The sequence below is a fragment of the Oncorhynchus masou genome, chromosome 9 (assembly GCF_036934945.1).
Source record: "Oncorhynchus masou masou isolate Uvic2021 chromosome 9, UVic_Omas_1.1, whole genome shotgun sequence".
Classification (NCBI taxonomy): Eukaryota; Metazoa; Chordata; class Actinopteri; order Salmoniformes; family Salmonidae; genus Oncorhynchus; species Oncorhynchus masou.
Window position 1 is genome coordinate 43,964,846 of NC_088220.1, and position 25,296 is coordinate 43,990,141.

The following is a 25,296-nucleotide window of genomic DNA, read 5'->3' on the forward strand; positions in this document are numbered from 1 at the left end:
AATACATGATATATATGTATATATAAAAAACATTTTTTACATGATAAATATATTTATGGTTTTATGACAGATAGCCATGGAACATAATATATAATGTAATATCTCATTACTGGGAAGATTTTCAACACTGGAGCCTGAGGTATAGCACCATAAACTGGCTACACTTCTCTGCACTGTCAACTGTGTATATTTATCTTTCGTAGAGGACTTTCCATCAAGTTGGACACAAAGTTATGCGCAGTATGTGTACCTGTTTGTGACTGTGCATGTTTTTGCAGAGGGGCCAGCACAGTTTACCCAACTCTAAAGGTGGAAAACAATGAGTCATAAAGTCTACATGAAGCAGAGTATGTGAGCGGAGCGGAACTGGAGCTTTGACTGGAGAGTGGAGCAAAATTCCCAAAGGCTGGGGCGTCGGCCTTATCGCTTGCTCCATTTTCACTCCAGTAGCACTGACTTCACGAGCTCAGGGCATGCCCGGCCCAGCATGCATTTGTCGTCTACTTGTGTGCTGCTCTAGCCCCTTGCTTTAGCTACTGTCATGGAGTTCGCTAACTATTTTCATGAAAAAAATTTAGAAAACACACAGGTGCTAAATCAAGGTGACTTATAAAGATGAGGACCAAGAGAGGGGGCGTGGCGATCCAGTGTCCACAACTAAAGAACAATTGTGGAATCTGAAAAGACACGTAATCCCATAAGCCTACTACATGCACATGCTAAAAGAAAGGAATGAGGTGGGTAGATAACTAAATGTGTCATTGTAGCAAAGTACTTATAAACCAAAAATCTGATCTCCTAAACGTTTAGTTCATTTTCATTATATTATATAGAAAATAGACCAATAAGCCTGGCATAATCACATGTTCAGCTTTCAGTTTTGACTGGGACATTTTGCCTAAGAAACCTCTAGGCTTACTGTACCCATGTAAAAAATAAAAATAAACATCTCTGCCCAGCCTGACGAGAGTGGCCAAAAGTGTGTTTCGCGTCCACAGTGGCTCTGCAAGTGTGGAGAGGATATTTTTCGCTGCTGGCCGGTTCTACAGGCACCATCGCATGAGCCTTAAGCCACAGACTGGCCAAACTCGTGTTTCTAAAAATGGATTCAAAGGCAGTTTTTGTCTAATTTGCATTTAATTATAAGTAAGTCACAGCCTATATGCGCAATTTACAGATTATAACCAACTGTCACGGATCCCTCCGGAACATTCATTACGCACACCTGTCCCCTATTCCCACTGATTAGTACTTGTATAAGTGTGCCCTTTGGTTTCTATTGGACTGTCCATTATTGTTACAATGTCTGTTGGTGCGTGTGAGTACCTGTGCTGTGTGTTTTGGGCTTTCGTGCCCTTGTGGATTGCGCAGATGATTACGGGTCTCGTCCCGTAGTGATAATCATTGTGCGACGTGTGTTATTTATTCGAGGTACTACTTGCTCTTTTTGGGGGGGGGGTTCTACCCTGTGCTTGGTATAGTGTTTGTTTTGTCTTTGTCCCCGTGCCTTTACACGGCACGCCATATTTTGGGTACAATTTTGTAAAAACTATTACTCATTCCTGTGTCTGTCTCCCGAATCATTTATACCAGCGTGACAGCAGCCTACTCTGTCACACCCGCAAATGCTTCACAATGTATTTCTTTGTAGGCTGTAGCCTTGAAACAATTTAAATAAAATACTCTAAATAATTCATTTTCATCCCTTCTTAGGCTTCCTGTCTGGCTCCTGACCTATTAAGAGTGTGTATATGCTGTTTAATATGACATGTAGTCTACTTGAAATCATGTTTGCTTCTTACATTCACCTTAAATACTTTTCATCAAAATCCTTATGGTTTGGTTTCAATAGTTAAAAAACAATTGGTATGTCCAGGTTGTCAAAAAAATAGATAGGTGTTGGTTAAATTTTTTGATTTTAATGAACAGAGAGAATTTTGAGCGGCTGTTTTCTTCCCTGTGAGCACCGGGCAGTTTTTAGCAGAGCGTTAGGAAAGCATCTGGAGCGATGAGTGCGATTTCTAACCACTCAACTCTGCTCAAATGATCTGAGATGAAGTAATCTTCAGTCTGGTTTTAGACCCCATCATAGCACTGAGACGGCACTTGTGAAGGTGGTAAATTACATTTTAATGGCATCGGACCATTTTAATGGCATCGGACCGAGGCTCTGCATCTGTCCTCGTGCTCCTAGATCTTAGTGCTGCTTTTGATACCATCGATCACCACATTCTTTTGGAGAGATTGGAAACCAAAATTGGTCTACACGGACAAGTTCTGGCCTGGTTTAGATCTTATCTGTCAGAAAGATATCAGTTTGTCTCTGTGAATGGTTTGTCCTCTGACAAATCAACTGTAAATTTCGGTGTTCCTCAAGGTTCCGTTTTAGGACCACTATTGTTTTCACTATATATTTTACCTCTTGGGGATGTTATTCGAAAACATAATGTTAACCTTTCACTGCTATGCGGATGACACACAGCTGTACATTTCAATGAAACATGGTGAATCCCCAAAATTGCCCTTGCTAGAAGCATGTGTTTCAGACATAAGGAAGTGGATGGCTGCAAACTTTCTACTTTTAAACTCGGACAAAACAGAGAAACTTGTTCTAGGTCCCAAGAAACAAAGAGATCTTCTGTTGAATCTGAAAATTAATCCTAATGGTTGTACAGTCGTCTCAAATAAAACTGTGAAGGACCTCGGCGTTACTCTGGACCCTGATCTCTCTTTTGAAGAACATATCAAGACCATTTCAAGGACAGCTTTTTTCCATCTACGTAACATTGCAAAAATCAGAAACTTTCTGTCCAAAAATGATGCAGAAAAATTAATCCAGGCTTTTGTCACTTCTAGGTTAGACTACTGCAATGCTCTACTTTCCGGCTACCCGGATAAAGCACTAAATAAACTTCAGTTAGTGCTAAATACGGCTGCTAGAATCCTGACTAGAACCAAAAAATTTGATCATATTACTCCAGTGCTAGCCTCCCTACACTGGCTTCCTGTCAAAGCAAGGGCTGATTTCAAGGTTTTACTGCTAACCTACAAAGCATTACATGGGCTTGCTCCTACCTATCTCTCTGATTTGGTCCTGCCGTACATACCTACACGTACGCTACGGTCACAAGACGCAGGCCTCCTAATTGTCCCTAGAATTTCTAAGCAAACAGCTGGAGGCAGGGCTTTCTCCTATAGAGCTCCATTTTTATGGAACGGTCTGCCTACCCATGTCAGAGACGCAAACGCGGTCTCAACCTTTAAGTCTTTACTGAAGACTCATCTCTTCAGTGGGTCATATGATTGAGTGTAGTCTGGCCCAGGAGTGGGAAGGTGAACGGAGAGGCTCTGGAGCAACGAACCACCCTTGCTGTCTCTGCCTGGCCGGTTCCCCTCTTTCCACTGGGATTCTCTGCCTCTAACCCTATTACAGGGGCTGAGTCACTGGCTTACTGGGGCTCTCTCATGCCGTCCCTGGAAGGGGTGCGTCACCTGAGTGGGTTGATTCACTGATGTGGTCATCCTGTCTGGGTTGGCACCCCCCCTTGGGTTGTGCCATGGCGGATATCTTTGCGGGCTATACTCAGCTTTGTCTCAGGATGGTAAGTTGGTGGTTGAAGATATCCCTCTAGTGGTGTGAGGGCTATGCTTTGGCAAAGTGGGTGGGGTTATATCCTTCCTGTTTTGCCCTGTCTGGGGGTGTCCTCGGATGGGGCCACAGTGTCTCCTGACCCCTCCTGTCTCAGCCTCCAGTATTTCCGCTGCAGTAGTTTATGTGTCGGGGGGCTGGGGTCAGTTTGTTATATCTGGAGTACTTCTCCTGTCCAATTCGGTGTCCTGTGTGAATCTAAGTGTGCGTTCTCTAATTCTCTCCTTCTCTCTCTCGGAGGACCTGAGCCCTAGGACCATGCCCCAGGACTACCTGACATGATGACTCCTTGCTGTCCCCAGTCCACCTGACCGTGCTGCTGCTCCAGTTTCAACTGTTCTACCTTATTATTATTCGACCATGCTGGTCATTTATGAACATTTGAACATCTTGGCCATGTTCTGTTATAATCTCCACCCGGCACAGCCGGAAGTGGACTGGCCACCCCACATATGCTCTCTCTAATTCTCTTTCTTTCTCTCTCTCGGAGGACCTGAGCCCTAGGACCATGCCCCAGGACTACCTGACATGATGACTCCTTGCTGTCCCCAGTCCACCTGGCCGTGCTGCTGCTCCAGTTTCAACTGTTCTGCCTTATTATTATTTGAGCATGCTGGTCATTTATGAACATTTGAACATCTTGGCCATGTTCTGTTATAATCTCTACCCGGCACAGCCAGAAGAGGACTGGCCACCCCACATAGCCTGGTTCCTTTCTAGGTTTCTTCCTAGGTTTTCGCCTTTCTAGGGAGTTTTTCCTAACCACCGCGCTTCTACACCTGCATTGCTTGCTGTTTGGGGTTTTAGGCTGGGTTTCTGTACAGCACTTTGAGATATCAGCTGACGTACGAAGGGCTATAAAAATAAATTTGATTTGATTTAATCATAGCCATGACATGACAGCCCCACGGTCCGTTTACGAGAATGAACACTGTCATGATTTCATTTGGCTCTGCTCCAATCACACTGATAGTCAAAGTGTCATGGCTTTTCTCTTGTCCCCATGTTAGGTAAGTAGTTCCATTCCTCCATCCCTGCCAGACACACTGTGCTGTTGACCTTTCTCTACTGTATCAACTTTTAGTGTGGAAACCCAGTTGTGTGTAGCTACTGTACAGAGGAAAGACTAGAGGCGCTATTGGAACACTTACAGGCTCTTTCCTGTGTTGCTGCACCTTTGCTCTGTTGCTCCGGGACACTAGTAAAATGACCCATTGAGCTTTTAAGCGCTTTGGTCCGTACGGAAACATCCTGTTGGTCGTGTCCAGAAACATCCTGTTGGCAGTCCGAGTCAATTAGCTGGCGCTGGAACCTATGTGGGCTCTAAGTGGCGGAGGGGGGCTATGTGTTTAATTTCATAGAGATGCTTCATGCCATTGGGACCGTGTTGGTAACAAAGCCCCATGCAGACTGGACACATGGGCAGATGTCGAGATTACGCAAGGCTGGCTGTCATTTCCTTCTAGTCTCTTCGTCTCTCTCACTCTCATTCTCGACTCTTCGTCTTTGCAGCACTCTGTAGGGTTCCTCACTGTGCACTGACAGGTCTAACTGCCTCTCACTGATCATGTGCTGGATTCCAGGGCCTGACTTGTACAGTGGGGCAAAAAAGTATTTAGTCAGCCACCAATTGTGCAAGTTCTCCCACTTAAAAATATGAGAGAGGCCTGTAATTTGCATCACACTTCAACTATGAGACAAAATGAGAAAAAAAAAATCCATAAAATCACATTGTAGGATTTTTTATGAATTTATTTGCAAATTATGGTGGAAAATAAGTATTTGGTCACCTACAAACAAGCAAGATTTCTGGCTCTCACAGACCTGTAACTTCTTCTTTAAGAGGCTCCTCTGTCCCCCACTCGTTACCTGTATTAATGGCACCTGTTTGAACTTGTTATCAGTATAAAGACACCTGTCTACAACCTCAAACAGTCACACTCCAAACTCCACTATGGCCAAGACCAAAGAGCTGTCAAAGGACACCAGCAACATAATTGTAGACCTGCACCAGGCTGGGAAGACTGAATCTGCAATAGGTAAGCAGCTTGGTTTGAAGAAATCAACTGTGGGAGCAATTATTAGGAAATGGAAGACATACAAGACCACTGATAATCTCCCTCGATCTGGGGCTCCACGCAAGATCTCACCCCGTGGGGTCAAAATGATCACAAGAACGGTGAGCAAAAATCCCAGAACCACACGGGGGGACCTAGTGAATGCCCTGCAGAGAGCTGGGACCAAAGTAACAAAGCCTACCACACACTACGCCGCCAGGAATTCAAATCCTACAGTGCCAGATGTGTCCCCCTACTTAAGCCAGTACATGTCCAGGCCCGTCTGAAGTTAGCTAGAGAGCATTTGGATGATCCAGAAGAAGATTGGGAGAATGTCATATGGTCAGATGAAACCAAAATATAACTTTTTGGTAAAAACTCAACTCGTCGTGTTTGGAGGACAAAGAATGCTGAGTTGCATCCAAAGAACAACACACCTACTGTGAAGCATGGGGGGTGGAAACATCATTCTTTGGGGCTGTTTTTCTGCAAAGGGACCAGGACGACTGAACCGTGTAAAGGAAAGAATGAATGGGGCCATGTATCGTGAGATTTTGAGTGAAAACCTCCTTCCATCAGCAAGGGCATTGAAGATGAAACGTGGCTGGGTCTGTCTGCATGACAATGATCCCAAACACACCGCCCGGGCAACGAAGGAGTGGCTTCATAAGAAGCATTTCAAGGTCCTGGAGTGGCCGAGCCAGTCTCCAGATCTCAACCCCATAGAAAATCTTTGGAGGGAGTTGAAAGTCCGTGTTGCCCAACAATGCCCCAAAACATCACTGCTCTAGAGGAGATCTGCATGGAGGAATGGGCCAAAATACCAGCAACAGTGTGTGAAAACCTTGTGAAGACTTACAGAAAACGTTTGACCTCTATCATTGCCAACAAAAGGGTATATAACAAAGTATTGAGATACACTTTTGTTATTGACCAAATACTTATTTTCCACCATAATTTGCAAATAAATTCATAAAAAATCCTACAATGTGATTTTTTTGATTTGTTTTCAAATTTTGTCTGTCATAGTTGAAGTGTACCTATGATGAAAATTACAGGCCTCTCTCATCTTTTTAAGTAGGAGAACTTGCACAATTAGTGACTAACTAAATACTTTTTTGCCCCACTGTATGTTCTAAATCAGGCGAGGTTGGGGGTGATTATGTGTGATTGGTTGGGATTGATGGGGTGATTGGGGGGGGGAAGAGAGCCTCATTTGTCTGATGGAGCTCTGTTGAGGGTCACGGAACCCCCCTTACCTCCCAAACCCCTAAACTCCCTACCCCCACCCATCTCCACTACAGACCCTTCACCTTACACACACATAGTCCCCTGTATCTCGCCTGAGCCTTCATTATATCATGCCATTAGCATCCGCTAAAACCTGGGGCCCTCAGAAAGAACCCGCCTTGTCCTCTGGGCCTGGCGGGCTAGAGGGTTTTGGAGGAGAACACTGAGGGAGCTGTGTGGACCCATGCCAATAGAATGTACCGTGTGTGTGCCCCTACACATCACATATTTTAGCAGAACGCAGCACATGGCTGTGTGAACATACTGTACCGGTACAATGACAATGTGAACCCTCTCAAGAGACCAACCTCCAACCCCCTCACCCCTTTCAAGTTATGCCCTGCATGCCTTCCTGTCTGCACCCCAACAGACGTTTCAGGCATGTTTTAAAAGGATCCCTTATATTGCGTTTTTAGTTACCAATGAGTCAACCAAGAAGCTGCAGGCTACGATCTCCACTGTGTCCACGATGTTGCTGAAGGGTTTGCAAGCCGCTACCTCCATGGTCAGCTGGGTAAACCATGCAAACAAAGAGCAAATGTTAGACTTATACCATTGGAAAACAATTATGAAAATTGCCAGTTGGAATGTCTGGAAAATGAAGGGACGTTATAGCTTTACACTTGGACAATTCACGATTGATGACCAAGTTGATTGAAAACAAGTCAGCAGCACTGTCACTATTGGCACAATTCAATTAAGTTGTGAGAAGCATTCTGTTTAAACAGTAAGACTGTAATTTACGACAAGAGATTTCTGCTATATCTAATTTCCTTCTTATGCTACAGGGGGGAAAACCAAGGCATTAACAAACTGTTGGAACACAAATACTTACAGAAGTCCTGACCCACTCTATGTATTGCCTGAAATAACCAACAATGGTTTGCTTGTACTTTTCCGTTTCCTAATCGAGAGAGGAATAACATGTTAGCTACTGAGTTTTACTGTAGCATCGAAATGTAAACAATTACTGGGAAGCCATTGTACTCACCTGGTTGACGACTTGTGTGGCATTCTGGGAGATGAGATACTGCGCTGCTTCGATGGTCGCCAGTACATCGGCGACTTTGTTCTGGACAGAACAGAGGGAAAATAATGCTCAAGAAGCTTTCATAAGAGTCTATGGAGCTGCTCCGGAGTCTTTGTTCAGCGTTTATGGATGTACTACGAATGCTTGATGTTGATTGAGTCAGTGTGAACTGTTGGGGTACATGGTTCGTAGGTGGCCCACTTACCGGCAGGTCTGAGGCCGTCCTCTCCAGTAGTCTGATGCTCTGGTTCAGCATACTCTTTAAAAGGGGAAATGCACAACACATGTTAACACCCCAGAGGTTTAAAGGTCAGGGTTTAGAGACATACTCCAACAATGCCATTTCCTGTGGATTTTGGTTGTGAGAAATGTGCAAAATATGTCAAAACCCCAATTAAAGTGCTTTCGCATTAATTCGTAATACATTTTTTTCAATACTATTTGAACACGTGAAGACCACTCGTGAGGACTGATACTATACGTACAACACGTAAAAAAGTGACAAACTCCATGCTGGTTCCAGTATACAGTACGTACATGGTCATTAGTCAGCACATGCACCAGACTACTGAAGAATAATTACAGGATTAACAATTACAGACAGACTAATCTACATATCATGAATGATTTATTTTTTACAAGGCATGTAACAGACCCAATCTTGCTCATGCAAAATCAATCATGTCATACAGGTCTGAATCAGCATGCTGTACTAAATATCCTGACCTGAAAGAGAATGAAAGTTCATGGTAATGGTCAGGGCATGCCATGGAAAGCCCCTTGGATTCGAGGTACAAGGAGCATGGACAACTCACACTAGTGGTGGGTACCAATATCAATTATTCGATATGACATCAATAATTTGATATGATATCGATATGAGCAAGGCATGTCATCACCCTCAACATTACAAGACGAACACAGGTCCATTGTGGAGACACATGCTTACCCTCGCTCTAACATATTTCTTGGAAGCCATTAGTTGAAGTAAAAAGAGTTAAAGGGGAAATATTCAAATAAAAAGATAAGACAGACCTTTAAAACTCATCCTTTCTTGGTAACAAGATTGCAGTTCGTGGAATTACTTTGAAGTACACTGACTATTAATGGGTAGATTATCATATTCTGGGAAAAGGACATTATATGTTGCCTACAGTGATGTTGTGTAAGTTGTTGGGTCCTTTTAACATATGCCTTTTAACTTATTAAAGAGTAAAATACTTGTGTGAGGTGGAGCAAAATATATGATTGATTTGCCCATGTGAATGTAACAGTCAACTACTTCAATATTCTAGCGTTGAGTGTCTTTCAGGGTTCTAATGTCCTGACTGCACAACCATTGATACCTGGGTCAAATACATATGTCAGATGTGCTGCACTTGGTTTGGTTTGCCCGGTACAATGCAAACAATGGAATAGTCCCAAAAGAGCAAACCATTTAATACGTACTCCCAAAAGTGTACAAATAAGTCGAGCGCACCGCATACATTTTCAACTATTTGAGAGTATCTGACCTACTGGTTTGATCTGGGTCTGATTCTTGTAGGTCAATAATAGTCTATAGAATTTATAGTCTATAGAAAAAAAGGGTTCTTCAAATGGGTTTACCTATGAGGACAGCCGAAGAAACCTATTAGGTTCTAGATATAGCACCTTTTTTTCTAAAAGGGTAGATAGAGCACGACTACGGGCCATGGCCATTTCTGCCAGTCTATTGAAGCCGAGCACTGATGGGCCCAGACATGGATGTTAATCTAAAAAAAAGAATGATTGAAGATTGTTGATTACCATGGCCTGCTCCATAGGGACAACCTGCTGACTGTGGATCTGCCGGAGACTGTTGGCGTGGCCCTTTAGAGAGGTCTGGAGGGGCCCCTTGGGCTGTGGACACACACAGACAGAGGTTCAGAGTAGACACACATAAACACATACAAAGAGGTAATAATGATAGTATCCAAAAGGTCACCATTGTTCAGCACCCCTGGTAAATGTGCCTTGCTCAATGGCACAGCAACCAATTTTTCACCTTGTTGGCTCCAGAATTCGAGCCAGTGACTTTTCAGATACTGTCCCAATGCTCTAACCTCGAGGCTAACACACACACACAGTATCAGTAAAAAGTTTGGACACACCTACTCTTTCAAGGGTTTTTCTTTATTTTTATTAGACATCAAAACTGAAATAACACATATGGAATCATGTAGTAACCAAAAAAAGTGTTAAACAAATCAAAATATATTAGCCACCCCTTGTCTTGATGACAGCTTTGCTCACTCTTGGCATTCTCACATCTCAACATCAACTTTTCAGAGGAGACTGCGTGAATCAGGCCTTCATGATCGAATTGCTACAAATAAACCACTACTAAAGGACACCAATAATAAGAAAAGACATGCTTGGCCAAGAAACACGAGTAATGGACATTAGACCCGGTGGAAATCAGTCTTTTGGTCTGATGAGTCCAAATAGTTTTTAAAAATTTGTACAAATATTTAAAACATACTTTCAGTGAAGCCGCTCAACAACGACATCACACCAGTCATCTAACAGACTCCCATTCAGAGCGACACACAGAAGCCATGCTCAAGGTCACGTCGACAGATCTCCCACAAGGTCAAAAACAGGGACCCGAACCAGCAATCCAACAGCCACCGGCCCAAGCTTCCAATCACCAGGCCACCAGCCCTCTAAGACCCTCTCCCCCACAGTTCCCCAAGGGCTGCCCCTCAAACTTCCCAAACCCCCACAGAAAATAAACAATAGTAATCCTGCCCCAGACACCCCCCTCCATGCACCAAAATGAACAAAAGAGAAAAAATATAAAGACAAAGGAACACAGAAAACGACAATGAAGGACAACAAAAATCCTAACAGCAAGGCCAACTGAATATGTTAGAGTGCGTGTATGGCACTATTTACGGATGTGTCCGTGTATGTGCACATGTGTGCATTTGAATGAGAGTGTGCGTATATGTATGTGTACAAACACTTGCATGGCATCAACCTCAGGCAAACCAGCATTAACTGTAACAACACTGCCCCTCAGTGTCATTCAACGTTTTATTTTGACTTAATAAAAATAAAAAAAAGTAAGAATTCAATATAATAATTTTCACTGACAAGCACAAAGTCTTGAATCTTTACCCCCTTTTCATGGTATCAAATTGGTAGTTACAGTCTTGTCTCATCGCTGCAACGCCCGTACGGACTCGGGAGAGGCAAAGGTCGAGAGCCGTGTGTTCTCAAACACAACATAGCCGCACTGCTTCTTGACACAATGCCCTCTTAACCCAGAAGCCAGCCGCACCAATGTGTCGGAGGAAACACTGTACACCTGGCAGGCGTGTCAGCAAGCACTGCACCTGGCCTGCCACAGGAGTCACTAGTGCGCGATGGGACAAGGACATCCCTGCCAGCCAAACCCTCCTCTAACCCGGACGACATTGGGCTAATAGTGCACCGCCCAGTGGGTCTCCTGGTCTCCTCCAGTTGCGACTACCATTCTAATTTCCAATATAATTGAAAAACAAAATGCCCTTTTCAAACATCTTTCCCATAACTACAGGTGTTTTATCCACCAGCACATTTGAGTTCAGCCATAATATTTGTTCTATCTTTTCAGGGGGATGAAATTGAAATTGTAGCCAGATCTGCAATGCTTCGTTTGAAAATAGTGTCATTTTCGATTAATTGAAAATGGAACATGGCAATCTGCACAAAAGCAAAAAGGCAATTTTTAAACAATAGATGAGCTTTTCTTAGTAATCTACTTGAGAACCATTTAGGGTTCAAGTAAAACTTGAATAAGTGAAGCTTTTAGAGATATGACTAGGGCAATTTTTCCATAAATAGACAGGTATTTACCTCTCTGTGGTTACAGGATTTTGTCTATTTTTACAAGTTTTCTATTGAAATTCATTGTGGAGAGCTCATTTATATATTTTGTGATTTAAATACCAAGAATGTCTACTTCACCGTCAGCCCATTTTACAGGTAAACTACGAGGTAATGTTAAAGTTCTAATTTTTAAAGATCCAATATGCAATATTGTACACTTATCATAAATAGGTTTTTGTCCAGAGAGTCCAGAAAAGTTTAGATCTTCAATGAGACATTGCAGGTCACGAGTCCGACCGAGGGTGGCTTCCCTTCCCGGTCGGGTGGCGCTCGGCGGTCGTCGTCACCGGCCTATTAGCTGCCACTGATTGTCTTTCCTCCCCCTCCATGTATGTTTATTGTTAGCACCTGTTGTTGAATGATTAGTTGGGCTTTATTAGACAGCCGGCCCGCCTGTGCGGGATTAATTATTGAGACCTTCGGTTCTGTAGTAGAGGAACGTGTTTGTTCCTGGTCATGTATTTCGGTTGTACTATTTTCGTCCCCCGTGTTTGGGGCAGTTTGGTTGTGAGCACCCTGTGTTGCGTTTGTGCATTAAAGAGCACAGCATTGCACTCTGTTTCCTGTGTCTGACTCCACACCCACGACACCCGGAGCGTTACAGCAGGGATCTAGCTTGCAGACTTAATATAAAACTTGAGACATCGGCGTACATTGACACCTTTGTTTTTAAGCTTAAACCTTGGATTTTTAATCCACTAATGTTGTTATTTGATCTGATTTTAAAAGCTAGCATTTCGATGGCCATAACGAATAGATATGGTGACATCGGACACCCTTGTTTAACTCCACTTGCTAATTCAAAACTCTCTGAGAAGTAGCTGCTATGTACTGTTTTACACTGGGGTTGCTACACATTACTTTTACCCATTTGAAGATAATCACCGAAATTGAAAAAAAAATCCAGGCATTTATGAATAAAATACAGTCTTACTTATTCAAAGGCCTTTAAAAAATCTGCTATAAATAGCAGGCCTGGCTTCTTAAGTGTTTCATGATCCATTATTTCTAGTAGTTGTCGTATATTATCTCCAATGTATCGTCCATGTAAAACACCTGTCTGATCAGGATGAACAATACCTGGTAAAACCTTTTTAATTATGAGTGCTATGCATTTCGCTTGTATTTTTACATCAAAACATTTTAATAATAGTGAAATCAGACCATCCTGCTGAGTACCTGACAGACTATAATTTCTATAGGAGTAGTTCAAACAAGCTAACAATGGAGCTTTGAGTATATCAAAAAAGGCTTGATATACCTCTACCGGTATGCCATCAAGCCCTGGGGGATTTCCAGACTGAAAGGATTTAATTGCCTCAAAAGGTTATTCCTCTCTAATTTGTCCTTTGCACTGAGCTTTCTATACATTTGTTAATTTTCATTTTTCTGGAAAGAATTCCTAACAGTAATTGTCATTCAGTGGGTAAGGATAAGATGGAAAAGACGGAAAAACATCTGCTTAAAATATTTAGCTTCCTCTTTTAAAATGTGTTTCTGTGTTGGAGATTCTGGAAGAATTTGATGCATTGATCTCCATATTCCATCCAGTTTGCTTAATTTTTGTAATAGATTACATTAGATAATTCTTGAATAAGTTCCTCCAGTTATTTTTGTTTTCCCACTAACTTATTTTGTATCTCTGTGGTATCATTTTTATTGCTATCTAACTGTATTAGTTTATGTATTTCCCTTGTTAGTCTTGTTTCTTTAGTCAGAAACTGCTTTTTCATTATTGATGAACATTGAATTGAATAATTGAAACATTTAACGATATCCCAAACAATAAGGGGATTTGCTGAACCTATGACTCGAAATTTCAGACTTTTGGTTCCAACCGCCGAGTCTTTGTGAGACGCAGAGAAGGTAAACGGATGATCTCGGATGTTCCCACCGTGAAGCATGGAGGAGGAGGTGAGATGGTGTGGGGGTGATTTGCTGATGTCACTGTCAGTGATTTATTTCAAATTCAAGGCACACATAACCAGCATGGCAGCCACAGCATTCTGCAGCGATACGCCATTCCATCTGGTTTGCGCTTAGGGGGACTATAATTTTTTTTTCAACAGGACAATGACCCAACACACCTCCAGGCTGTGTAAGGGCTATTTTACCAAGAAGAAGAGTGATGGAATGCTGCATCAGATTACCTGGCCTCCACAATCACCTGACCTCAACCCAACTGAGATGGTTTGGGATGAGTTTGACTGCAGAGTGAAGGAAAAGCAGCCAAGAAGTGCTCAGCATACGTGGGAACTCCTTCAAGACTGTTGGAAAAGCATTCCAGGTGAAGCTGGTTGAGAGAAGTCCAAGAGTGTGCAAAGCTGTCAGCAAGGGAAAGGGTGGCTACTTTGAAGAATCTAAAATCTATCTTGGTTACTACATGATTCCATGTGTGTTATTTCAGTTTTGATGTCTAATAAAAATAAAGAAAAACCCTTGAATGAGTAGGTATGTCCAAACCTTGGTACTGTATATAAACACACAGGTTCCGATGAACAAACACATATGCACACACACAGATGTCATTCAAGTACCCGTTTGTAAACTAGTCCTACATACATACATTCATGTACGTATAGATTTATAAATATTTAGAGCAATATGCAAAATCTCCAATACACAGACCTACTTAGTATAAGAGACTGCCTTAAATCAATGAATGTAATGCGGCATAAAAACCACATAGTGAACCCACAGAATTACATACAGAATAAAATAATTTATAGGATCTCTATGGGTAAACCAGTCTCAGTGTCCAGCGAGTGTGTGTCTTCTATGCCAACAGGAAAAACAAGTACCAGAATAGATGGGCACCAAATGAATACTAGGGGGCACAGGCATAAGCATATACCACCCCACAGAACACCACTTTAAACTAGCTCCATTGCCACATGGCAGGCGTAGGAGGACCCAGAGTTGGACTCAGCAACATTTTGGTCCATGAATGGGGAGCTTGTGTGAGCCTCAAACCCCGCCCCCCAAAGGCAAGGCAGAACATTAAAAAGTGCTTCCACAGACTCCTTCAGTGTGTGTGTGTGTTTGTCGACAGCAAACCGCCGGCGAGGCTGTGCAGTTGATAAAGACACACGGAGCTTTCACAATTTTAGATCTGAACTTCCATTCCATTTGATCCCGGTCTTGGATCGTGGTGTAAAATGCAACTGTAAAATGCAAGTGCCTTGCAACTGGTACACTGAGAAAACATTGTGTGGATGGTTGGAGCCGTGTTGATTTTGGGGGGGGAGGTTTGTTGTATGTTCCTCTCACCATAAGGTCTGTCTGTGCCTCGAGCTCATTGGCGTACGACAGCAAGTCCACCTGAGTCACCCCTTTGTTAACCTGCAAATGAACAGACATAGGATAATAATGCAGTATGACGCTGTTATTTTGCATTATAACACTTGCCATAAACATGTATGACCCCCTTTAAAATGTATTCTCATCTTACAATTGCATAATATAGAGTCAGTTGTGCAACATAGAGATGCATAACATGTTACAAGCCTTATAATAACACACTATAAAGGCTCATGCACACTTATAACAAGTCATAAAGCATTATAGCTGTCAGTTTTAAGTAAAGAGTTACACATGCTGCAGTAAGAGGCCATAAGACGACCGTGTTTCTCCTGAATTCAACAGATTCTGATAGAGAAGACATATACTGAACAAAAATAGAAATGCAAAGTGTTGGTCATATGTTTCAGAAAAGGCCACTCTAAAATGTACAGTTTTGTCACGCAACACAATGCCACAGATGTCTCAAGTTGAGGGAGCATGCAGACTGCAGGAATGTCCACCATAGCTGTTGCCAGGGAATTTGGTTTATTCCTTTGCCATAAGCTGCCTCCAACATAATTTTAGAGAATTTGGCAGTACGTCCAACCGGCTTCACAACCACAGAACACGTGTATGGTGTCGTGTGGGCGAGCGGTTTGCTGATGTAAACAGAGTGCCCCAAGGTGGCGGTGGGGTTATGGTATAGGCAGGCAGAAGCTACAGACAGCGAACACAATTGCATTTTATCGATAGCAATTTTAATGCACAGAGATACCGTGACGAGATCCTGAGGCCCATTGTCGTGCCATTCATCCACTGCCATCACCTCATGTTTCAGAATGATAATGCGCGGCCCCATGTCACAAGGATCTGAACACAATTCCTAGAAGCTGAAAATGTCCCAGTTCTTCCATGGCATGGATACTCACTAGTCATGTCACCCATCAAGCATGTTTGGGATGCACTGGATGGACGTGTACGACTGCGTGTTCCAGTTCCCGCCAATATCCAGCAACTTTGCACAGCCATTGAAGAGGAGCGGGACAACCTTTCACAGGCCACATTCAACAGCCTGATCAACTCTATGCAAAGGAGACGTGTTGCACTGCACGAGGTAAATGGTGGTCACACCAGACACTGACTGGTTTTCTGATCCACACCCTTACCTTTTTTTAAAGGTATCTATGACCCACAGATGCACATCTGTATTCCCAGTCATGTGAAATCCATAGATTAGGGCCTAATAAATGTATTTCAATCAACTGATTTCCTTACATGAACTTTAACTCAGTAAAATCGTTGAAAATGTTGCATTGTTGCGTTTATATTTTTGTTCGGTATAAATCGTCTGAGGTATAAGGGTGGAAAACTGCCAAGTCTATAGCTTATGGAACACTGATTTTGGCAAGAGTAGCTATAAAATATTCCATCTCTAGAGATACATCAGTAATTCCACGATATTCATTTAGCAATGGAGCACAGCCACTGTGAAATTGTTGCCTTCACCGCAAAATAAATGCAAGAATGATTACCTAGCTTGTAATTCTGGAAATGTAGCCAACTCTATTAACAGATGTCAAGCTGTATGCCCAAGCAAGACCCCAGGAAGACCCCAGCTGCCGCCCGCTCCCTGGTAAAAGATCCTACATCTGTACGCGCATATGTAAAGTCTTGGCACTCATTCGGTACTTGTAAAGCCAGGAAGGGATGTCTGTAGTATGTTACATGAAGTCAATGGAGCAGTTATACATTCTAAACACAGAGGCAGATTGTAAATGAGTACATCAGACTTTTTAACCATCTTGCTGGTCGATCCTCGCAATTCAATCACACTCTTTGCAAAAACTCCTGTCATTCTTATCTTATCCCAAAAGTAAAAGATGGGATAAATCCTGGGTTTTTCCATACAGAAGCAAAATCCTACATCCCATTCTGTTATCTCGTCGTAAATGTACGTCCTAAAATGAGATAGGAGGTGATTTGACAGTTAAGGATGTTTCTGGAACACCTACCGCGGTTACTATTTAATAAATTCCAATAAAGTTCTTTGCCAAGATAAGTCACTACTGTAGGATGCGTTTAAGCAGGTTAGCATCTGAAATTATACCTGTCTTTTTGTTGAGTGTTTTGTACGAGTACGCTAGTGTGCCCCTTGAAGGTACAGTGCCCTCGAAAAGTATTCAGACCACTTGACTTTTTCCACATTTTGTTACGTTACAGCCTTATCCTAAAATGGATTAAGTACAAAAAAAATCTTCAGCAATCTACCCCATAATGAAGAAGCCAAAACAGGTTTTTAGAAATACCTTATTTACATAGGTATTCAGACCTTTTGCTATGAGACTTGAAAATGAGCTCATGTGCATCTGTTTCCATTGATTATCCTTGAGATGTTTCTACAACTTCATTGGAGTCCACCTGTGGTAAATTCAATTGATTGAACATGATTTAGAGGCACACACCTGTTTATATAAGGTCCCACAGTTGACAGTGCATGTCAGAGCAGCGGCCTCCATCATTCTTAAATGGAAGAAGTTTGGAACCACCAAGACTCTTCCTAGAGCAGGCCGCCTGGTCAAACTGAGCAAATGGGGGAGAGGGACCTTGGTCAGGGAGGTGACCAAGAACCTAATGGTCACTCTGACAGAGCTATAGAGTTCGTATGTGGAGATAGGAGAATGTTCCAGAAGGACAACCATCTCTGCAGCACTCCAACAATCAGACCTTCATGGTACAGTGGCCAAACAGAAGCCACTCCTCAGTAAAAGGCACATGACAGCCCACTTGGAGTTTGCCAAAAGGCACCTGAAGACTCTCAGACCATGAGAAACAAGATTCTCTGGTCAGATGAAACCAAGATTAAACTCTTTGGCCTGAATGCCTACAGTGAAGCATGGTGGTGGTAGCATCATGCTGTAGGGATGTTTTTCAGCAGCTAGTCTGTATCAAGGGAAAGATGAACGGAGGAAAGTACAGAGAGATCCTTGATGAAAACCTGCTCCAGAGCACTCAGGACCTCAGGATTCAACTTCCAACAGGACAACGACCCTAAGCACACTGCCAAGACAACACAGGTGTGGCTTCGGGACAGGTCTCTGAATGTCCTTGAGTGGCCCAGCCAGAGCCCGGACTTGAACCCGATCTAACATCTCTGGAGAGACCTAAAAATAGCTGTGCAGCAACGCTCCCCATCCAACCTGACAGAGCTTGAGAGGATCTGCAGAGTGTGCCAAGATTGTAGCGTCATTTCCCAAGAAGACTCGAGACTTCAACAAAGTACTGAGTAAAGGGTCTGAATACATATGTAAATGTGATATTTAATTTTTTTAGGAGAGGAAGCCAAAGTAGTCTATTATTTATTTATCCTTATTTTACCAGGTACGTTGACTGAGAACATAATATATTTTACAGCAACGACCTGGGGAAGAGTAACAGGAGGAGGAGAGGGGTGATCCAATTAGAAGCTGGGGATGATTAGGTGGCCATGATGGTATGAAGGCCGGATTAGGAATTTAGCCAGGACACGATAAGTGCCATGGGATCTTTAGTGACCACAGAGAGTTAGGACACCCATTTAACGTCCCATCCCGCAAGACGGCACCTTACGCAGGGCAACGTCCCCTTCAATGCCCTTGGGCATTGGGATGTCCTTAGACCAGAGGGAAGAGTGCCCCATCCCTGGCCCTCCAACACCACAACACCACTCACTATTAAGGCGAAAGAAAGGACACCATACTTTTGACATAAAGGAGAGAAGAAGTGGAGGAAGCCACATTAAACTATAGAAATGAATGCTAGGAGACCAGGGGAGAAAGTCATTTTGGATTGAGATGCCCCCTCAATGCCAGTATAATACCTCCTCTAGATAGGCTGCGTAGTTGATCCTGTCGACGCCCGTCTCAGAGAAGCCAATGAGGTTCTGCTTCCCCTCAGACTCTAGCAGGACGATAACTCTCAGGTCAATCTTCACATCGTTAAACATCTTCCCCACCTCCTTGGTGTACTGGAAACAGAGAGGGAGAGCAGTCCATTTACAAAAAGGATAAGCAATAGCTATGAATGCAGTATGTATTGGCTACATATGTGTTATGAAGCAGAAGCTAGTCGGTTTGTTTACGCCATATAAATACACCATAGAAATGGAATAGAAATAGACTTCAATGGTCAAGGCCACTATTTCAGAGACAAGCCTCGAACAAAATGGTGCTAAAAACAAACTTGCTTACACGTTAGACCAGCCAGTGTTATGCAAACCCCTTTGTTTTTGATTTGTGTGTGTTGGGGAAAGGACACTGTTACCCTGGCAACATAAACTTTACATTGAGCCCCATTCAAATTCTTAATTCGCTGTCATGCCCTGGTCTAAGTATTTTGTGTTTTTCTTCATGTATTGGGTCAGGCCAGGGTGTGGCATGGAGTTTTTGTATTGTGGTGTGTTTTGTCTTGGGGTTTTGGTGTGTATGTATTTGGGATTGTAGCTAGTGGGGTTATCTAGCAAAGTCTATGGCTGTCTGGAGTGGTTCTCAATCAGAGGCAGGTGCTTATCGTTGTCTCTGATTGGGAACCATATTTAGGCAGCCATATTCTTTGAGTTTGTCGTGGGTGATTGTCCTTAGTGTCTTGATGTCCTTGTGCTGTGTTAGTTGACACCAGTTTAGGCTGTTTCGGTTTTCATTTTCGTTTATTTGTTTTGTAGTGTTTTGTATTGATTCGTGTTACGTTTGTTTTATTAAACATGGATCACAATAGACACGCTGCAGTTTGGTCCGACTCTCCTTCACCATATGAAAACCGTGACAGAATCACCCACCATAAACGGACCAAGCAGCGTGTCAACAGGCAGGAGCAGCCCAAAGAGGAGCTGCGTATTAAGGATTTCTGGACATGGGAGGAAATCCTTGACGGGAGAGGACCCTGGGCTAAACCAGGGGAGTGTAGCCGCCCAAAGGTGCAGCAGGAGAAGAGGAAACAGGAGCAGCCCAAAGAGGAGCTGCGTATTAAGGATTTCTGGACATGGGAGGAAGAACTGGACGGAAGAGGACCCTGGGCTCAGCCTGGTGAATATCGCCGCCCCAAGGAGGAACTAGAGGCGGCTAAAGCGGAGAGGCCCTGGTATGAGGAGGCAGCACGGCGACGTGGATGGAAGCCCGGGAATCAGCCCCAAAAATTTATTGGGGGGGGGCTATCAGGGAGTATGGCTACGCCAGGTAGGAGACCTGCGCAAACTCCCTGTGCTTACCGGGGACTAGAGAGACCGGGCAGGCACCGTGTTATGCAGTGGTGCGCACGGTGTCGCCAGTGTGGGTGCATAGCCCGGTGCGGTATATTTCAGCTCCGCGTATCGGCCCGGGCTAGATTGAGCGTCGAGCCAAATGCCATGAAGCCGGCTCTACGCATCTGGTCCCCAGTGCGTCTCCTTGGGCCGGCTTATATGGCACCAGCCTTGCGCTCGGTGTCTCCGGTTCGCCTACATAGCCCAGTGCGGGCTATTCCACCTCGCAGCACTAGGCAGGGCAACCGAGAGTATTCAACCAGGTAAGGTTGGGCAGGCTCGGTGCTCAAGAGCTCTAGTGCGCCTGCACAGTCCGGTCTATCCAGTACCACCTCCACACCCCAGCCCTCCGGTAGCAGCTCCCCGCACCAGGCTTCCTGTGCGTGTCCTCGGCCCAATACCACCAGTGCCAGCACCACGCATCAGGCCTACAGTGCGCCTCGCCTCTCCTGCACTGTCGGAGCTTTTCTCCTCTCCAGCGCTGCCGGAGCCTCCTGCCTGTTTGGAGAAGCCAGAGTTGCCAGTCTGCATGGAGCAGCTAGAGCTGCCAGTCTGCATGGAGCAGCTAGAGCCGCTAGTCTGCAAGGAGCCGCCAGTCTGCAAGGAGCCGCCAGTCTGCCCAGCGTCGCCAGTCTGCTCAGCGCAGCCAGACCCTTCCAGATCTGCCAGTCAGCCAGACCCTTCCAGATCTGCCAGTCAGCCAGACCCTTCCAGATCTGCCAGTCAGCCAGACCCTTCCAGATCTGCCAGTCAGCCAGACCCTTCCAGATCTGCCAGTCAGCCAGACCCTTCCAGATCTGCCAGTCAGCCAGACCCTTCCAGATCTGCCAGTCAGCCAGACCCTTCCAGATCTGCCAGTCAGCCAGACCCTTCCAGATCTGCCAGTCAGCCAGACCCTTCCAGATCTGCCAGTCAGCCAGACCCTTCCAGATCTGCCAGTCAGCCAGACCCTTCCAGATCTGCCAGTCAGCCAGACCCTTCCAGATCTGCCAGTCAGCCAGACCCTTCCAGATCTGCCAGTCAGCCAGACTCTTCCAGATCTGCCAGACTCTTCCAGATCTGCCAGTCAGCCAGACCCTTCCAGATCTGCCAGTCAACCAGACTCTTCCAGATCTGCCAGACCCTTCCAGATCTGCCAGTCAGCCAGACCCTTCCAGATCTGCCAGTCAGCCAGACCCTTCCAGATCTGCCAGTCAACCAGACTCTTCCAGATCCGCCAGTCAGCCAGGATCCGCCAGTTAGCCAGGATCTGCCAGATCTGCTAGTCAGCCAGGATCCGCAAGTCAGCCAGGATCTGCCGGAACCACCAGCAATCCAGGATCTGGTAGATCCATCAACCTGCCTGATCTTCCTCTCACTCCCGAGCTTCCTCTCACTCCCGAGCTTTCTCTCACTCCCGAGCTTTCTCTCACTCCCGAGCTTTCTCTCAGTCCCGAGCTGTCCTTCAGTCCCGATCTGCTCCTCAGTCCAATGGGGTTCTGGGTGAGGACTACTGGGCCATGGTCGGCGGCGAGGGTGGTCTATCCAGGGACGCGAGGAGAGGGGACTAAGACATTGACTGAGTGGGTTCCACGTCCCGCGCCGGAGCCGCCACCATGGACAGACGCCCACCCGGACCCTCCCTATTGTTTTGAGGTGCGTTCGGGAGTCCGCACCTTAGGGGGGGGTACTGTCACGCCCTGGTCTAAGTATTTTGTGTTTTTCTTCATGTATTGGGTCAGGCCAGGGTGTGGCATGGAGTTTTTGTATTGTGGTGTGTTTTGTCTTGGGGTTTTGGTGTGTATGTATTTGGGATTGTAGCTAGTGGGGTTATCTAGCAAAGTCTATGGCTGTCTGGAGTGGTTCTCAATCAGAGGCAGGTGCTTATCGTTGTCTCTGATTGGGAACCATATTTAGGCAGCCATATTCTTTGAGTTTGTCGTGGGTGATTGTCCTTAGTGTCTTGATGTCCTTGTGCTGTGTTAGTTGACACCAGTTTAGGCTGTTTCGGTTTTCATTTTCGTTTATTTGTTTTGTAGTGTTTTGTATTGATTCGTGTTACGTTTGTTTTATTAAACATGGATCACAATAGACACGCTGCAGTTTGGTCCGACTCTCCTTCACCATATGAAAACCGTGACAGAATCACCCACCATAAACGGACCAAGCAGTGTGTCAACAGGCAGGAGCAGCCCAAAGAGGAGCTGCGTATTAAGGATTTCTGGACATGGGAGGAAATCCTTGACGGGAGAGGACCCTGGGCTAAACCAGGGGAGTGTAGCCGCCCAAAGGTGCAGCAGGAGAAGAGGAAACAGGAGCAGCCCAAAGAGGAGCTGCGTATTAAGGATTTCTGGACATGGGAGGAAGAACTGGATGGAAGAGGACCCTGGGCTCAGCCTGGTGAATATCGCCGCCCCAAGGAGGAACTAGAGGCGGCTAAAGCGGAGAGGCCCTGGTATGAGGAGGCAGCACGGCGACGTGGATGGAAGCCCGGGAATCAGCCCCAAAAATTTATTGGGGGGGGGCTATCAGGGAGTATGGCTACGCCAGGTAGGAGACCTGCGCAAACTCCCTGTGCTTACCGGGGACTAGAGAGACCGGGCAGGCACCGTGTTATGCAGTGGTGCGCACGGTGTCCCCAGTGTGGGTGCATAGCCCGGTGCAGTATATTTCAGCTCCGCGTATCGGCCCGGGCTAGATTGAGCGTCGAGCCAAATGCCATGAAGCCGGCTCTACGCATCTGGTCCCCAGTGCGTCTCCTTGGGCCGGCTTATATGGCACCAGCCTTGCGCTCGGTGTCTCCGGTTCGCCTACATAGCCCAGTGCGGGCTATTCCACCTCGCAGCACTGGCAGGGCAACCGAGAGTATTCAACCAGGTAAGGTTGGGCAGGCTCGGTGCTCAAGAGCTCCAGTGCGCCTGCACAGTCCGGTCTATCCAGTACCACCTCCACACCCCAGCCCTCCGGTAGCAGCTCCCCGCACCAGGCTTCCTGTGCGTGTCCTCGGCCCAATACCACCAGTGCCAGCACCACGCATCAGGCCTACAGTGCGCCTCGCCTCTCCTGCACTGTCGGAGCTTTTCTCCTCTCCAGCGCTGCCGGAGCCTCCTGCCTGTTTGGAGAAGCCAGAGTTGCCAGTCTGCATGGAGCAGCTAGAGCTGCCAGTCTGCATGGAGCAGCTAGAGCCGCTAGTCTGCAAGGAGCCGCCAGTCTGCAAGGAGCCGCCAGTCTGCAAGGAGCCGCCAGTCTGCCCAGCGTCGCCAGTCTGCCCAGCGCAGCCAGACCCTTCCAGATCTGCCAGTCAGCCAGACCCTTCCAGATCTGCCAGTCAGCCAGACCCTTCCAGATCTGCCAGTCAGCCAGACCCTTCCAGATCTGCCAGTCAGCCAGACCCTTCCAGATCTGCCAGTCAGCCAGACCCTTCCAGATCTGCCAGTCAGCCAGACCCTTCCAGATCTGCCAGTCAGCCAGACCCTTCCAGATCTGCCAGTCAGCCAGACCCTTCCAGATCTGCCAGTCAGCCAGACCCTTCCAGATCTGCCAGTCAGCCAGACCCTTCCAGATCTGCCAGTCAGCCAGACCCTTCCAGATCTGCCAGTCAGCCAGACCCTTCCAGATCTGCCAGTCAGCCAGACTCTTCCAGATCTGCCAGACTCTTCCAGATCTGCCAGTCAGCCAGACCCTTCCAGATCTGCCAGTCAACCAGACTCTTCCAGATCTGCCAGACCCTTCCAGATCTGCCAGTCAGCCAGACCCTTCCAGATCTGCCAGTCAGCCAGACCCTTCCAGATCTGCCAGTCAACCAGACTCTTCCAGATCCGCCAGTCAGCCAGGATCCGCCAGTTAGCCAGGATCTGCCAGATCTGCTAGTCAGCCAGGATCCGCAAGTCAGCCAGGATCTGCCGGAACCACCAGCAATCCAGGATCTGGTAGATCCATCAACCTGCCTGATCTTCCTCTCACTCCCGAGCTTCCTCTCACTCCCGAGCTTTCTCTCACTCCCGAGCTTTCTCTCACTCCCGAGCTTTCTCTCAGTCCCGAGCTGTCCTTCAGTCCCGATCTGCTCCTCAGTCCAATGGGGTTCTGGGTGAGGACTACTGGGCCATGGTCGGCGGCGAGGGTGGTCTATCCAGGGACGCGAGGAGAGGGGACTAAGACATTGACTGAGTGGGTTCCACGTCCCGCGCCGGAGCCGCCACCATGGACAGACGCCCACCCGGACCCTCCCTATTGTTTTGAGGTGCGTTCGGGAGTCCGCACCTTAGGGGGGTACTGTCACGCCCTGGTCTAAGTATTTTGTGTTTTTCTTCATGTATTGGGTCAGGCCAGGGTGTGGCATGGAGTTTTTGTATTGTGGTGTGTTTTGTCTTGGGGTTTTGGTGTGTATGTATTTGGGATTGTAGCTAGTGGGGTTATCTAGCAAAGTCTATGGCTGTCTGGAGTGGTTCTCAATCAGAGGCAGGTGCTTATCGTTGTCTCTGATTGGGAACCATATTTAGGCAGCCATATTCTTTGAGTTTGTCGTGGGTGATTGTCCTTAGTGTCTTGATGTCCTTGTGCTGTGTTAGTTGACACCAGTTTAGGCTGTTTCGGTTTTCATTTTCGTTTATTTGTTTTGTAGTGTTTTGTATTGATTCGTGTTACGTTTGTTTTATTAAACATGGATCACAATAGACACGCTGCAGTTTGGTCCGACTCTCCTTCACCATATGAAAACCGTGACATTCGCAGAGGGTCCTCCTAGGTAACCCCATTCATTGATACAGAGTACAGATTAGGACGGCCTGTTTTCGTTTCATTTTGTTTTTTTAAACTGGTATCATTTGACCAAAAAATACAG

At 45.7% G+C, this 25,296-nt stretch overlaps 1 protein-coding gene across 6 annotated transcripts in view; it reads right to left on the bottom strand.

Moving 5' to 3' along the window:
• Positions 1-25,296, bottom strand: part of prom1a (prominin 1a) — a 143,926-nt gene that overhangs the window by 7,614 nt on the left and 111,016 nt on the right. For all 6 annotated transcript variants that reach the window (XM_064974085.1, XM_064974084.1, XM_064974083.1 and 3 more), the window contains 7 exons: positions 19,062-19,208; positions 15,194-15,265; positions 9,815-9,907; positions 8,232-8,285; positions 7,988-8,068; positions 7,832-7,900; positions 7,417-7,506 (listed from right to left, as the gene is read on the bottom strand). In XM_064974085.1, coding sequence (XP_064830157.1) covers positions 7,417-7,506; positions 7,832-7,900; positions 7,988-8,068; positions 8,232-8,285; positions 9,815-9,907; positions 15,194-15,265; positions 19,062-19,208 — 606 coding nt within the window. The remainder of the gene's footprint in view (positions 1-7,416; positions 7,507-7,831; positions 7,901-7,987; positions 8,069-8,231; positions 8,286-9,814; positions 9,908-15,193; positions 15,266-19,061; positions 19,209-25,296) is intronic.